Consider the following 17,177-nt stretch of genomic DNA (forward strand, 5'->3'; position numbering starts at 1 on the left):
ATAAGTTTAAGAAAATAATGCATAGATTTAAACATACAACATAATATATAAATAATAGTAAAAAAAAAAGTAAATAAATAAAAAATAATAATTCTGACAAATATAAATAAATAAATAAATGCAACAGAGAGTTCAGTCAGTATTTTAAAAAAAAAGTTTATAAATAGCCAAGGTGTTAGTGCTTTTTATTTATTTTTTTATTATTATAAATGAGTTCTAAAGATTTAATATAATTTCCAAATTCGAATAGGAAGATTTTAAAATTTGGGAATGTTTTAGTATATTTGTTTTTATGTATATAAAATTTTCCAAATAATATGAACAAATTTACAATAAATTCTAGATTGTTAGTATCATGTTTAAAATAAGTAATTACATTTTGGGATGTTATATTTATTTTATTGTTACTTTTAGATATCCTCTTGCACGCAGGATGGTGACCAGGTTGTGACGCGCTGACGTCATATGCATGCGCCACGTCCGTCTCATAACACCCTCAATGACAGTTTTGCAAACATTTTATATGTTTCTTTGGTAACTCTGGTAGTTGTACTGTAAACCGACAGCAATGCAGAGAGCCACACACACAGCTTTAACACTATTTGAACGATCGCATGTGGTTCACCGTTGTTTGAGATGCAGAGGTAAGAAAAGGGCTGCTGTTTACTATTTTCAGGGACAAATAGCAGCTGGGGTTCGGTTAGCTAATGCCTAAACACCACAGTGGTCATACATAGCATTCATGTTGAACGCTAGATGATATTTCATGGAACAGTTGTTGTCTTTTACCATTTCTCAGAAGGCATGGGTGGCTGTAAATGACAGTACGGAACTGATACACAGTTCTTTGCTAACTTTGAACATTTGTATTACATATCCTCATCACATGAAAATGAAAACAGTAATCAAAAAGCCTTGTTGTTGGCTTTATAGTGCATTAAATGTGTGATAAACATGTTTGTTCCTGTGTTATAACAGTTCCTCTGCAGCTGACCTCACGCGCATACAGTATAGTCCCGCCCCCGCGTGACAGTGAGGAGAAGGAGATGCTGGACCGAATCCTGCGTGTGGACCATGCAGGTGAATACGGGGCCAACCGCATCTATGCCGGCCAGATGGCAGTGTTGGGTAGATCTCAGACTGGACCGCTCATACAGGTCAGGACAAAAAACAGCTCAGTCTCAGAATAACCACATTATAACAGTGCTGTGATAAAAGACCATATAGGCACACTTGGAGAAAGCAGAAGGGAGTAAACATTATACATAAAACCAAAGTGGCAAAGCTGAAGATCCGAATGACAGAAGAAGAATGGTATCAAATGTGTGAGATGCAATCTACATCTGAGCGATTTCAAAGGCCTCACAGATGGACAACCCACTACTTTTTGATTCATAACTTTTGAACCAGACAAGTTGAAGACAAATATTACACATAATTGGAAAGGTCTAAATGCCATCTTAAACATACTCAAAGAGCAAAATTTAGAGTCAAATATTTTTTAAATGAAAAATATCAAAAACTACTGTGTCACGGATGGACAAAAATTTGACGTCTGTTTTTTGCAAGAATTACAAAGTTCTCAAAAGTGAAGTTCCGATGACATTTTCATCCTAAAATGTATTCACTGTATACCTTAAACCCTGTATTTTGCAACCTAATAATTAGAGGAAAAAAATATTTTATTATACCTAAATAGCAAGAATTTGGAAAAATGGCAGCGTCACAGATGGACAACAAAAGTAAATATCAAATCAAGCATTTTTTATTTCAATTATCAGTATCATATATGTTTTTTTTTTTTTACAATATTTACAACATACGAATAATATTAACATTATATTCAAATGTTGCATAGATATATGCGTTTATTCATTTTAAACACCGTGTGTTTAGAATATGACATAAATAACATAATAATCAAATATCAATGTATTTGGAATAAATTTAGTTTATTTATGAGGGTTTATAAAATGAACCTAGAATGATGGCAGAAAACTTTGTCACTTTCCAAACATTCACACTCATAAAACTCCTCAAATTTTTTTCCACAAATTTTTTCTCATTTCAAAATACATTTTCCCGAAAATATAAGTAATTACCTACCCAAAAATACTGTATAAGTTTGGTGTAGATTATTATCAATGAATTTTTTTGACCAGGTGCTAACCTTCCCTTGACTTTGCCCAATTCCAAATTCTGTTAAGTGGAGGGAATTCTGCTGGAAAAATTTAACCCGCTTCTTTGTAACCCCCCCCCCATAAATAAATAAATAAATTAGGCAACTCAGTACATAACTGCAATGTTGGAGGCTGTGCAGTACTGGAGAAGCTGACCATTCACATATTTTCTGGAGCTGTACAAAAGTAGTACCATACTGGCAAAATGTTAATAAAACTTTAAAGCCATTAAGGGCTGCTCGGTGATGTATCCTGGGAATATTGGTGATGTTGTGACGAAAGAGGATCTTTATTTTATCTAGGTCTTAATAACAGCAAGTAGGAAAGCTGTCACTAGGAACTGATTTAATGTGAATATCCCAAACCCACATCAGTGGTGGGAAATTGCTTGAAATATTTTTGTATGGAGAAGTTGACCAACAAGAACTGGAAAAAAGGTAATGTTTATATGACAGACTGTTTAATTAGAGGTATATGTTACACTGTACTGTACTACATGAACTCCAGACCAATGGCTGTTGTTAATTTTGTTGTTATATCTGTTGGTTTAATAATTTCTGGGGAATTTGGGTAACATTTGTAGTGTACATCACTGAAAATACCCATTAATAATATGGATTAGACAAGGTTGCTTACTGTCATACATCACATTGTTAGATTGTTTCTTTAAAAAGCGACAGGTGCAAGAAGTATTACGGTATTTTATATTGCACATAACAATTCATTTAATTTATTTGGGTCTCCATTAGCTTTGGCTTAGGTCATCACTATTCTTCCTGGAGTCCATACCCATCACAATTGTCTATATACTGCAATACACAAACATAAAAGTAATAATACCTCAGTGTGAAAATACTCACCTGCAGGTACAAGTTCTGCATTCAAAACTTCACTAAAGCTTTATTATGGAGGAAATATCGATTGAATATGATTAAAAATAAGAATGAGTTCATAGTGTTCGTAAGTATGAGCCTGACTCCAAAACATTTGACTGTCCACTTTGTTTATCTTTGTTCCTTTAGCAAATGTGGGATCAAGAAAAGAAACATCTTGAAAAATTCAATGAAATCCTGGCAGAGAACAGAGTTCGGCCCACAGCGCTGTTACCTCTCTGGAACATCGCAGGATTTGTATTAGGTATACAGCCTTTACACATATGCATATAATATAAGAATGTATGTCAGTTTAAAGAAGAGAGCAAATGCATGAATGTAATATTGATCACTGTTGAACTTTTTTTGCAGAATTAACAGACACATTTGTCTGCTTCAATAAATACACGTTTCCATGTTATTTTTCAATCCTCACTGGGGTCTCATTTGTTTTAAATATCCCTCAGGGGCATCGAGTGCACTGCTGGGAAAAGAAGGGGCCATGGCCTGCACCGTGGCAGTGGAGGAGAGTATCTCTGAACATTACAACAGCCAGATAAGAGCTCTGATGGAGAAAGACCCAGAGAGATACACTGAGCTCCTAGAAGTGAGTCAACTGCTATTTTCAGGGTTTCTGTGGGTCATTAAAAAGCATTAAAAGTCATTAAATAGATTTTGTGAAAATTAAGGCCTTAAATGGCATTAAAAAGCATTAAATTCGATGTCCAGAGGCATTAAAAAATTAAATACACTTGATAGAAAAAAAGCATTGTTAATTTATGATTTATTTTGATTATATAAACATTTAATGATTTAGATCAGAAGTATAGTGTGATGATTGGCAGGTAGGACCCTTGAATTGGCTATTGTTTATGGCCGATATACAAAGTTACAACACCGGATGCTTAGAATGTAACGTGCTGTGAGTGAGTGGAAGGAATATTTACAAATGGCATTATATAAATAAAATTTGATTGATTGAGTGATTTAATTGGTTTTCCCTTGTAAGTCGCTTTGGAAAAAAGCATCTGCGAAAGAAAAAAAAAGAAAAAAAGAAAGAAATGTTGGAAAAATGGGAAAATGCAAGTTTCAGCAGAAGTGATTGGAGGAGGAGCTATTCAGAACCTGGTTTAAGCCCGTTGACGGTAAACTGTCATAAAACTATATGTAAAACTGTATCTGCAGTTGGACGTGGGCATTAAATTTGTTTAAAGTGGCATTAAAAAGGGCATTAAAAAGCATTAATTTAGATTTGCTGATACCTGCAGAAACCCTGATTTTGATTGAATGCCAATGCATATGTTATAACTTGACAGTAGCTTTGTGTCACTTATAACAGGACATGAGCATATGTTCTTCTTTTCATGTAGTAAAAGTGATACACAGGGAATATATAACAAACACATCCCACAGGGGATCAAAACAGAATAAGAAATAAGAGACATCCTGAAGTAGGATGTGCCTTGAGAGTAGTAGAGCATTCAGACTAACAATAAACTCATTCAATGTAAACTGTGCCTTATGTGGAACAAATTTGAGAGCAGATCAGGGCAGCGGGAGGACGTAAAAATCAGCTGTAATGTCCAACATTTTACTATCCGAAGCTTACAGATCACACAGATGACAAGTAGAGGTATTGGATTTCCTGCTTTTGAAAAGTAAAACCTTTGTCAAGTTACAAATGGAAAATTAATGTGTGGTTCAAAATGACCTTGACACCAATACTGTCACTGATTCAGAAACAGACACATATGGTAGGCCATTCTAATATTTCAAGTTATGGAAGGTATTCTGTAACTCTGCTGAATCCAATGCAGTGTTCCACAATCAAAAGTTTGGTAAAGATCCATTTTTATTTACAGGAGTGTAATGTAATTTAAATTTTTTTGTTAAAGGAATTAACACTGGCAGCACTAATTCCACTCATATACACAACTGTGGAAATAAGTGGATAGTAAAGAATTTCTGCAATATGCCATGTTCCTGTGGCTGTATTGATCTCATAAGGGTTACTGTTGCTTACATCCTTGTGTTAAAATGGAACACAAATCTAACTCATAATGCATTGTGTGATACTTGCTGGAAGGGTAATTATTAATTAATTATTATTACGATAATTATTATGTATATTGCAAAATAACTTTTCCGCGATAGAAATATGAGACATAGGGCTGCTCGATTATAGAAAAAAAAAAAAAAATCAGGATTATTTTAGCAATAATTGAAATCACGATTATTAAAAACGATTATTTGTTAACCTTAAAGTTTTTTATTTTTTTCTTGCAAAACAATGTAAAATATACTCTTTAAACATAAATAAAGCTTTTAACCACTAAAACAAAGGATTTTCACTTTTGTACGAAACAAAAAAATCTTTGAAATCAAATAAGTGTACTGTAAATTCAAGTATGTTTCCTTTTGTAAACAAATAGTGCACTGTAATTAAACTGCTATAGACTTGCCATAGAACTGTAGCAATAAAAAAAAAAAAAAAAAAAAAACCTCACGTAAAGTGCAAATTATAAATTCAAGTATGTTCAATGTAGTATGAAACATAGTAAATTCAGTGGCGTGCTGTGAGGTTTCAGTTCAGGCCTTCTGTATACATCAGCCATCTACAGGGTGTCCCATAAGTCTCCATACATAGGAGACATAATACATATGGTTCTAACATGTATTTCTTTATATTTCTTCTTTATAGTTCTTCAGCAGTGGAGGACACGCATTGAAATGTGTTCCCGACAAAATGGCAGTCATATAGAGCATATTATATAAATAAAAATGGTTTATGTCAAGAAACGTTTATTTTTCCTATGTATGCAGACTTATGGGACACCCTGTAGAATATGTACATTAGGGTTATACGGGTTAGGGTTAGGTTAATACGGGAGTTGCAGCGTAAAGAGATTCGGAGACTGAAGATTGCATTGTGGACGAAGTTGTTTTTATGCGTTTTAGTTTTTCATAAGATAAAGATTATGATAAAGGTGGCGGTGGTTAAACTTTAGATGGTTAAAAAGGTTTGTTGTGTTAGCGGTCGGTGCGGACACAACTACGAAACACTTTTTGCACGTGATGTGTTTTTGCTCTTCGTCTTCTTCATCAAATCCAAAGTGATTCCATACAATTGAATTTGACTTGCCTTTTTTGTTTACCAAGCACTTCTGCTGTGATTCTCCTGCCGTTTTTCCAGACCGCTGGGTCCAACTTTCCTCTTGGGGTGGACCTGCCGGCTAGCTGGCAGCAGTAGCTTAGAGGGGGGCGGGGCAGAGCAGCTCATGGGAGCTTGTGTGCATGTGAATTAAAACAACTCAAAATTAATAATCGTTTTTTCTCGATTACATAATTTTTGTAATCGTTGCGTGTAATAATCGAAATCGTAATTGAATTTCGATTAATTGCACAGCCCTAATGAGACATGCTCGATACAATTTTGATAGAATTCATTCATCCATGTTTTCATAGACAAAAGAACAGCCAATCATAATTAAGTTGTGCCGCACCGAACTAATCACACAAATTCAGTTGACACACACAGCACAGGTGTAAGAGCAGCTGCAGCACACACACTGATGTTTGGGCTGCAGTGGGAGGTAATGAGTGTTCCCTTGGGAAAAAATTTGACCAAGAACTTGTGCGACCGGGTTGCTGAAAAGCAGGGTGCGAACCGTTTCAGTTCCAGTGTACAACTGAGGCATAGAAGCCGGGAGTTGGATGTTTAAAGCATGTTAAGTTTCACTTTTGGTTTATGCCAGTTATGGCAGTTACGGAACGCGCACCCCCACGTATACACCTCCAGCATTGTTTCGTGAAGTTGGTCTGTTTTGTTTGTGTTCTCTTTTAAAACTTGAAAGCTTTTGCCTGCTGGTCCGACTTTTAGTTTAGTTTTAAATATATATACCTGTTGTATTTGTCTGAAACAGTTGTATAATTTTCTTCAGCACATCTGTCATGTTCAAGTTCTGACATAAAATAGATCATATTTAAATCAAAAATAACCTTCCGATGTCTTCACAACTGTTTTATGAGTAACGGAAAATTTAAGCTTGACAAAAATAGTGGTTTGATTTATATCGGGATACATATCAATTTAATCTGACATGAAAAAATTATCGCGATATGATTTTTTTCCATATCACCCAGCCTTACTTGCTGGTAAATGCATCTGCTTGGTCTGGGTTATCTCAGAGTAGACAATCCATGGGAACATTCAAGTGCGCTGTTGAGTATCCAGGTGTTGTACAATAATGGCAACAGTCAGAAAGTTGAGTGAGGCGCACTGGTCATTTCTTCATTCATCTTGGCTACGTAGTGAAGAAGAAAGGACCACTGATCTTGGTGGCAGGAAGCTGCTATCTCTAGCTTTGTTGTCACTAACTTCAGTATTGACTTGACATGTTGTTGGTGCAGATCATTACAGTTATTTCCATCTTGTGTGAAACTGGGTACACTCAACTAATAGTTTCACTCAAGTAAAACTATTTTTCATTTTTATGTGATTGACCATTATGTATGTGGTCAACGGTTGTGGTCAGATGTTCTCAAATGTTCTTGACTGTAATTCACCATTAAAAGGAAAGAAGATTATCTTGATCAGACAACATTACTAACTACTAAATTCACCTATGACACAAGTAAGTACACAGTGTCCCACATGGATGTACAGGATTCAAAATGAGATTCAAGATGTATATATGTGAGAGGATTAGTGTCATGGTATGTTATCTAACAGACTGTATGCCTGGTTTGGGGATATATTTTAACAGGTAATAAAAGAGTTCAGAGATGATGAGATGGAGCATCATGATACAGGAGTAGAGCATGATGCTGAGTCAGTAAGTATATTTTATTACCATTGTGGTCTTAATGGATTCCATAATATCAACCCTTTAAACCCTAACTATTCACTTCTTAATTATGAGGATTTTGCATCTTTTGCTCTTTTATTCATTCATCAGCTGACTTGAGTTTTCACTGAATATAACTTGAATTTCTATAATCGGTGTTTTTTCTTTCTTTTGTTGTAGGTACCTGGATACTGGCTACTAAAAAATGCGATACAGCTGGGCTGCAAAGCTGCAATATACGTCTCTCAACGTGTCTAACATATTTAATGAGTTTCAGCCACTTTAATTTTGATATGCTGTATGTGGACTTGAGTTTTATCTCAACCCTGTGCAACAACATCCTGCCAAAAATGACACATACAAATGTATACTGGTATTAAAATACAGATTTATTTACTTTGTATGGTGTTGGAAACAAACCTTCCTTCATTAAATGACACACATTTACAGTGAGTCTTGCTTCTTTTATTTTTTTGCCTTGATTATTATTTTATTGCATTAGGAGCAACGTTTTAGAGACGTGCTACCCCAGTGTAATATTTTTAATGTACTTCTTTGCCTTATGTAACCGAAGAATTGCCAAATGAGTAAAATTTGCTTTCACTTAAATATCTAATGTTCCTTTTTAATCAAACAATACTCCCCTAAAATACATCTAATGAGGACATATTGATATTTGTGTAGTCCCGCTGTCATACCCTTCAACAAAATCTCTGTCACATGTAATAGTTCATATATCAAGCTGAGTAGTGACCTGTCGTCCTGGCCTAACTGTTAAGCGTCCTCACACAGCTGTTCAGGGTACATTAGGTCACTGACAAAAAGACTAGAGGCTTGTCTAGGGGCCTCTAATCTACTAGAGCTTTCAGCAGGTTGAGTAAAGTGTCAATATCAGATCACTGTACATTGAGTACAGAGGCCTTTGCTTTGGCCTTTTCAATCACCATGCATTTCACAGAGCTGGGAACATGACGGTGCAGTGATTTATGACAAGGGGCAGAGAGGACTTAAATGACGCCCTTTGATGTAAATCTGTCCTTCAGTTTTTTTTTTCGTCCTAGTATTGAGGAATAGAGTAAAACGCATCAAAAAATGTATCAGAAGTGTTCACTTACGTAGAGAAGGGCATAGGATGAACTGATAAATCTGTAGGTTAAATAAAAGTTGCGTAGTTGTCATTTACGGTTTATTTGTGTCATATGACATTGGGACTCTAATATTATAAATTGAACTTTTTGAGGCTTTTGACAGTTGTTTAGCCAAAACAAGGGACTTTAGTAATGTTTCTGACATTTTGTGTCAGCAAAACCAATAAAATAAAAAAATATTTTTGTATTGGACATAGATTTCAAAAACTATTAGTTGAACCCAAGGGGCAAGGACCTCATGTCCAGCGTGAAGTAAATGCAGCGCCATTGTTCTGTAATACTGCTGACAGCCACTAATACTGGCTCAGAAGATATGTAAATAGTGGACAGAAGAACCAAGATGTCACCCATTGGTTTCTCAACTGCTGTTTTGAAGCCAGTATTTTGCCATGCTTCCATGTTGGCTTTTTAGAGCCAGGAGTGACCATATTTGGACAAAAGGGTGGAGCTATGGCAGCCAGAAGGCTCAGAGGTGAGCTGATACTAAGTGCTAGCTTACTGACTTGTCAATTTCAGTCGTATTGGTGAAACCAGATGAACTACAACTACAGCTGAGCTGTTTTTCAAGAAAGAAATTTCATTAAACAAATCAAAATTCTTGACAGATGTCATACACACCTGTCAGTCAAAGCATTCTGTTTATACCAGGACCTTATTAACAGAAGATGGACCACCAGATCACATAATAGAGGAATCAAATAAATGGATTTTGCTGGAATAAATTTTCAGACAGATGTCCAGCGTATGGGAGCAGGGTTTTATGAGCCATCAGTTGTATCACAGTTTTAAAGCAGTTGCACTTTAATTTCATCAGGCTCATTATGGGGCTAAGGTTCTTGCCACTAGACTCAAAAATACATCCCATATAGTTACATTGAACTTCTCCCTAAAAATTCAAAATTAATACATTTTTCCATGGGTAACTGTCATCTCAGTCCTTTTATTTGGACCTTCTAAAGGAGTTGTTCCCAACCTTTTTTGGCTCGTGACCCCATTTTAACATCACAAATTTCTGGCGACCCCAGACTTTCAAAACTGAGACTTATTTTTTGCTAAAATTTATTTGTTTTTGATGATGTAATAGTTTGCTATATGTTGCAAATAAACATTAATTTTAGTTGACATTTAGGCTATATAATGTATATTATTATGGACGGAGGCAGAAAAGCCAGGTGTAGACTACTGCACAAAGTGAGAATTTTATTTTCCTTGGTCAGGATATGTACAGTCAGTCCAGTTTGTATTTACAAGGCTGATAATTAACACTGAAAAAAACAGTCATTCAAACTATGAATTATGAAGGAGCTGCAGCATCTCAAACCAACCACAATGAACATTTTGAAAGATAAACAGTACCACAGTGCTTCAATTTCAGCTTCACAGTTTGTCATGTCTTTTATGTATTGGGATTGTCTCTCTCAACTCACCTTATATTATTATTAGTAAGTTTTTTTGTTTTAATTTTTATTTGTATCAATTACTAGAAATTTCAGGCGACCCCCGTTTGAATTCCAGGCGACCCCATGTGGGGGCCTGACCCCAAGGTTGAAAAACACTGTTCTAAATTGTTTTCGTTCTTTAAACTGTTGCTTCATAAGTTTATCAGTTAAATGGCTGTAATTGACTGGATGTTTAGAGTTTCTGTTTACTGAGCTAAATGATTTATTTTCTGACAGTTAATACAAACAGGAGTCTGCTGTGCTCTCTAGTTCCACCCCTTTGTCCAAATATGGTCATTTCTGGCTCCAAAGACATGACTAGCATGAAGAAAGGCTTCAAACCGACCATCATGGTACTTCAGTGCACTTCTTATTATACAGTCTGTGGTTGCAACCGCAAAACTCCCCTCGTATCCTGTGTAGGCGTTGTTTTATGAGTTGTTTCAGTTTTTTTCCTTTAATTTGTCCTCCATCTGCATGTTTCCTTGCAGTTACACTAGTTCACTGGCCTTGATCTATATTGCCCAGCATGAAGTCAGAGGTATTATTTTAGCTACTGTGGGTTTGCATATCAGACCTGACCTCATGGCCTCAGATCCTTAAAAATAGGCTCTTCTCCATCAGCCCCAATAAAACAGCCTCCTGCCCCACCACGTTTATTGTGATGATGGACATTAATAATAAATTGTGAAGTACCTCATGTAAAGGTAGAAAAAAATAAAAATTCCAAAATGTGAAATGAAATACTGCATAGACTCTGGTCCTGTCTAGCGCTATTTACAACGCTAAGGGTTTCTGATTAATGGTGTAAAAGATATGAGCCATATGTCTTGCAGTTTTTATGTATGCATATAAAACTATCACTCACACTTTTTACTCAGCTTACTAAATGAAAAAGAATAGCATCATTTGTTTTCATGTGACAGGGCCGAACCACATTAAATGTGCTGGTTGCCCATTTCATGCACTTGAGTAACGTGAATCAGTGCACAGCTTTGCAAATCAAGTGAAGATCACCATAACATTATCTCTGCTTCAGGTTGATAGTGCTGACAGTTTTATAGCAAGGTGCAACTGGTTAAATATGGCAACAAATGCAGAGCTCCATGTGTGGAGCACCATCTTGGGTGATGAAACTACCGGTAAATAAAAACAGGAGTGATGACTCATTCACAGTGCAGGTGTTAATAACCCATAAACTCTACATCTAAATTAGTGTAACTACTAATATAAGACAGTTTAATTTCTATGTAATATCTGTGTAATACATTTTGGCCACAACCATCAATGGCTTGAGTAAATTGCTTAGGTTCTTTTCTCAGAATTGTGTCCAAAGGAATCTGCTGAAACACTAACTGAGAAACTGGCGACAAGAATGTGAAAAGGGCAATAAAACTCAACTAAACTCAGACTGTCTTGCTCTCCGTGAATAATTGTGGCTGTAAATTTTGAGCTGCATGAATAATACAATCCTCTATAAGCCATAAAAGCTTTCGGATACAAATTGTATTGCTTCTTGGCTTAGATGTGAGCAGACTGTCAGTTAACAGGCATTTCTTTAGTTTATTGTAGCTAATGGGTAGCATAAGGTCTGTCTGTTGCACTCAAAAGTCACAAGGGATTTAGTGGGCATTGTTTCACTTTAAAGACACAATGTCTTAGCTAAGAGTATGACAGTTCTGACAGTTTTCCTTTATGTGGCAGAAATAGAAAACAGGAAATGAATGTCTCCCTTTAAATCATACATGCAATTCTTTCCTCCTTAAATAATGTTCTGTGGTTCTGTATTGGGATTTAAGTCTGCTTTTTGGCATACAAGGTGTAAGATGTAGGTCAGGCAATAGTTGACACATGTTTAGCCCTCCCTGCTAAAATAGACAATATGGAAAAACAAACACCATGAGGATATGATGTATCTAAGTACTCAGATTTCTAATGTTGTTATTCAGTCATATGGTGCAGAGTGTCCTCTGTGAGGACAGCAGCCATCTGAGGGTACGACCATGAAGTTATATCAGGTTCTATGATGGTCCCTACTCTCCCCTGCAGGAATGGAGGTACTAGCTCACATCGAGCCCTGACTGGCTTTAATACACACATCTACGTATAGTGTTTTATTGTTTCATCTGGACAAGGACTATTTTAATTGTTTCTGCCTGGGATTTTATAAAACTGAGTATATTTTACAACCAAGCAGGCCAACAACATATTATTTTCATTGTTAATTTCTGTACCAGTTACGACAATTATGTGGTCTTTAAACAATTTGAGTGTCACAAAACCCCAAAAGCTGATGGTTTGTTAAGTGATCATTTGATATTCTACAGGCCATTAAGACTATTATGTCATTTATAATTATTTAGTCTCAACTCTCAACTATTATGACTTCAGTCAATATTGTGAAAGAGTGTGTTAATATGCATACATATAATCATACTCCCATGCATAATGACATTATGTGTGTCTGATGAGCTCAGCTCCGCTGACAGTTGTGGGTGATAAAGCTAACACAGATGCTGCCATGTCACCATAAATTTTATGTATGAATCATGTCCCTACTTATCATAAGAGGCATTGCCTTGAACCTTTAACAAGGGCTTCTCAGAAGCGAGGGGCCATTAGTTTGAAGTGACTCAGTAGAGCTTTTTGAGAAGCCCTGGTTATCCAGGTCAGCTATTCACATGAGGGCTAAAAAACGCCTACATTTAGACAGGGAACTCTATAAATAGTAAACATGAAGCATTTTTACAGTTCTGTGGTATGTCTATACATAAAAATACATGTGGTGTGATGTCACTGTTTAATTTAAATTGCTCAGCTGCACAGATGCTAAAATTCTAATGATTCTGTAAGTGAATACGTCAGATTAGGTTATTGCTGGGCTGTAATGCATATGTGCATGTTCACATGCACCCTACTGCTTACACGCATGATAAATATTTTCGATGACTGAGGGGTGTGCAGCCTGAAAGAGCTGTGAAAACATGTGTTTGCACGTCTTCACTGTAAGGAGACAACACATGATGAAAAGAGCTGACATCACTTCTGCTTCAATCTCTGACTTTGTGGCTGTCACACATGCAGCACCATTTAGCAACACTTTTGTAGAGAGAAAGAAAAAACACAAAGGTCAGTCTTCCACTAATGGAACATGTACTGCATATAGATTTTTTGAACCCCGATTATATCTTAACAGTCTCTTCTATTGTCCAGTTACAGTATGTAAAATAAAACAATGACAGCTGATAAGAAAATAACTGTCATTTTCTTGCATTACAAAGGTCTTTGGGTCAGTGTCCCTGAACTGCAGGGTTTGCGATCTGAGTGAGCTTGGGTGACTATTGTCCTCTCTGTCTCTCTGCTCTTACTGACCGGCTGCTCTCTATACAAGCATCTTTGAGTACTCAGAAAAGCGCTATATAAAACCGACGTATTATTATTATTATTATTATTACTATTATTATTATTATTATTATAACTGCCAGAAGTGCTGGTCATGCTCTAGAGCTTTTCTGTGGCATTTTACATGTGGCATGATGAGGCGTAATGCATGGCCGCACAGTGATTTTACCATGGTTTTTTTTGTTTTTTGTTTTTTTAAATCACACTGGGTTTGTGGTCTTCAGTTGGTGTTGTGTGATTGTTGTGTGTCTGATGGACACACAATGACACAATGACCAACACACTGTTGAGTGTTGAGTGACTTAGGAGCAGAACCTGACCTCTCCACCGGTATCCATCACTGAACTGACAGACTTGTTTATTCATTCTAGCGTGACTCAAGGCCACCTCACTGCTCCACTGTATCATGGGTTTCAAAGACACTTTGAGTCTTTCACTTACATATGTTTCATACAACTCCTTAAGAATAGAAGCCCACTCATAAGGCAAGAAGACCATGGAAACATGATGAATTGAGGCCTGCAGAATTCATGTGAAGCAGTAATTTCATTTCTAGTTCGGTCATGGGTAACCATCAGGCCACCGCTACTATTGTATTTGTGCAAATGCATTGCTACAATTTTAAGCTACTTTAAAGTTGCACAGACAGCAGCAACACTGCCCTAAGTCCAGTATTGACACAATTTCTTTGTTATGACATTTTTGGTACCTGGAATCACTTTGATAAATGGAGTCAAGGTGTATGACCATTGTATGACCTCTATGGTGTTTCAGTTCTGCAAATTTGCACATACCAAACTGTCGTTTGCACATCTATGACTGCTAAGGATTGTGGTTGTGGGATTCACACTGGAGTCTGAACATATATTGCCTGGGTGGAGGTGTGTCAGGCATGTTTGTAAGGTGGGCTGCATAGTTGATTGTGAGGGGTTCAAAAAGCTGCAGCACCTTGCATCACACGAAAGTTATTCACTTGTCAACTGTTCTCCTCTATGCCTGTTAGATCAACCCTCACATCTCTTGAATCCAGCACCTTGTATCCCTGCCATCCACCCCTCCTCCATCTATCACACTGATGTATTGGCAGTTTGTAGAAGGTTAACATGCAAGGCCTCTGAGCACCTGGTGTTAGATACAGCTTTGCCTATCCCACCTGCTAGCCTCCTGTAGTGGTCCGATACTTCACACCGATCCAGCTAAGACCATCCCTGTCGTCTTCATTGATTGAATGGAGAGCACAGGCTGCTTTGCTCAGGCCAGGTCTCATGTCTCTTGCCTGAGGCTCGTTTTCATGTGGCTTGTAAAGATGCCGCTGTTATCTCCTATTTATCATGGGCCCCTCTCTCCAACTATGACCTCTGCTGCTGCTGACAACATAGATTCAGAGTGATGCTGTCACAGATTGTCAAATTACACGCAACAAGGCAGAGGTGGCTGCAAAGCAAGATTAATCTGGTCTATGGACCCCAGATTTGAAAAAAGGTTTGGCTACTTTGTTGTTGATAGAAATATATTTTAAATTTAGGCCTTAAAAATTAAATCATTGGGTCATGAAATGTTTGCTCATAGGATTGATTTTGAAATTGTTACCTGTGGGTCACAACCTTTCTGTGCTGTGCTGCGAAAAGAAGAATCCAACATATGACTGCTGTCTCTGGCTCAATGTTCTTTGAAGCTATCAGCTGACAAATATTCTAGCTCGTGGCTGAGCTCTTAGCTCTTGAGTCTGGTGATGACACACATGCTCAGCAGACAAAGTGCCCGGACCACCCGGGCTTTAGGTGTCCTGACCTTGGAGGTTGGCTGTGAAAAATAACAACACAAGGGGAGAAAGAATGCCTCCTATGCTGCACAAGAGGTCAAACTGTTGCCCCTGTCAGGGTGAAGTTCAACATGTCTCATGAGACCCTCACACATTTTGCAGCAGGTTATGCAAAATGTTTGTTTTTCAGAGATGAGGAGACAAACGTAATAGACTCCAGGAGTGGGTCAGATCTCACTTGTGCGCTTGAAGATACTAAAAAGGCTTTGGGATGTGAGTACCTGGAGGTGCAGATCACAAATTCACTTTAATCCACTGATCTGAAGCGTGTACTGAAAAACATATCATTCCAATCTCATATCAAAGAAAAAAACTAAATAGCAACAATGCCATTGCTGTGTTCGTGACATTCTGGTGAAACAATGATAGATTTACAGCGACTTCTTCTGTTTTCCAGCTATTTGAGGTATCTGTTAAACAGATTGTTGCATTGATTTCTGGGAAGACAGATGGTGGTGTGCATGCTTCAAGACACCTGAAGGAATGAAGAATGGTTCAGCTCAGTAGATCAAATTCAGTATAGTGATGTCCTTAGGCTACATTTTTATTGTGGGTAGGTGCATATGATCTCACAGACATATTTTTGAGTAGCTTTGTTTTCTTTCTGGACATAGTTGAAAGTAACTAAAGTAGCATGAAATGCTTGAAAATGAGACAAAAATACCATTTTCACCTGCCAGAGCAATAAGACAAACTTGATATATCTGCCTGTCTTGTTTATAAGTCTTCACATGTTTAGGTAATTATTGCAGATGACACATTACATGCCTTTAAGTTAAACTTGTAAAAAGAGATACCATTTTACAGTACATGTTTGGCCTAATCATAATGTTTTAAATACTCCCTCAGACGTAAAATCATTTGATGTGTGTCAGTCTCTCTAAAGAGATGCTTGAATAGATTCATCAAAGTTACAATACTTATTATAATCTTAATTTTTTTTTTTTTTTTTTAGCTTTTGTGGTTCACATATTTCCAGACCTTGAGTTGCCGTGCAGTCCTTTCAGCCCTAGTAGTCCCACACAGCCCTGGTCTTCACAGAGATCATTATTCGCATATGATTGACATGTCAGGATGGTGTGCATTTCATTGATGAGAATTTTACAGTCCAGGGGCTTGTGATCCTTCAGAGATTGGTGGTACGTCACCCTACAGCCATCCCAGGGGGGACAGTCATAGATCAGTTTCAAGTTCTCTGTCTCTTTCTTCACCAACGGCAAACTAAAGTTTTCTGTGATCCAGGAATCTGCAGAGACCGGACCGGCAGGGGACAAAACACAGGTAAAGGCACCTTATCACACACAACATAAATACTTTTTAGTCAGTCTGTATTTGTACTTTCTTATACTTTATTTAAACTAGTGAGTTGACATCTTATGACAGCTCACTATATAGACAGGTTCTCACAATAAAGGCAGCCACATGTATACTGGATGGTAATAAATATACAGTCTTATCGCAAACTAT

At 37.0% G+C, this 17,177-nt stretch overlaps 1 protein-coding gene across 1 annotated transcript; it reads left to right on the forward strand.

Annotated features, from left to right (window-relative positions):
• Positions 1 to 466: 466 nt before the first annotated feature.
• coq7 (coenzyme Q7 homolog, ubiquinone (yeast)) lies at positions 467 to 8,352 on the forward strand. Its single transcript, XM_030148645.1, has 6 exons — positions 467 to 644; positions 979 to 1,157; positions 3,203 to 3,317; positions 3,520 to 3,659; positions 7,819 to 7,887; positions 8,080 to 8,352. The coding sequence occupies exons 1-6, from the start codon at positions 569 to 571 to the stop codon at positions 8,155 to 8,157; spliced, it is 657 nt and encodes a 218-aa protein (XP_030004505.1). The 5' UTR covers positions 467 to 568; the 3' UTR covers positions 8,158 to 8,352.
• The last annotated feature ends 8,825 nt before the right edge of the window (positions 8,353 to 17,177 follow it).

The sequence above is a fragment of the Sphaeramia orbicularis genome, chromosome 1 (assembly GCF_902148855.1).
Source record: "Sphaeramia orbicularis chromosome 1, fSphaOr1.1, whole genome shotgun sequence".
NCBI lineage: Eukaryota > Metazoa > Chordata > Actinopteri > Kurtiformes > Apogonidae > Sphaeramia > Sphaeramia orbicularis.

Coding starts and splice junctions, on each gene's coding strand:
- coq7 (XM_030148645.1), top strand. CDS start 569: ATGCAGAGAGCCACACACACAGCTTTAACACTATTTGAACGATCGCAT. Junction 645..978: donor CCGTTGTTTGAGATGCAGAG/GTAAGAAAAGGG, acceptor GTGTTATAACAG/TTCCTCTGCAGCTGACCTCA. Junction 3,660..7,818: donor GATACACTGAGCTCCTAGAA/GTGAGTCAACTG, acceptor ATATTTTAACAG/GTAATAAAAGAGTTCAGAGA.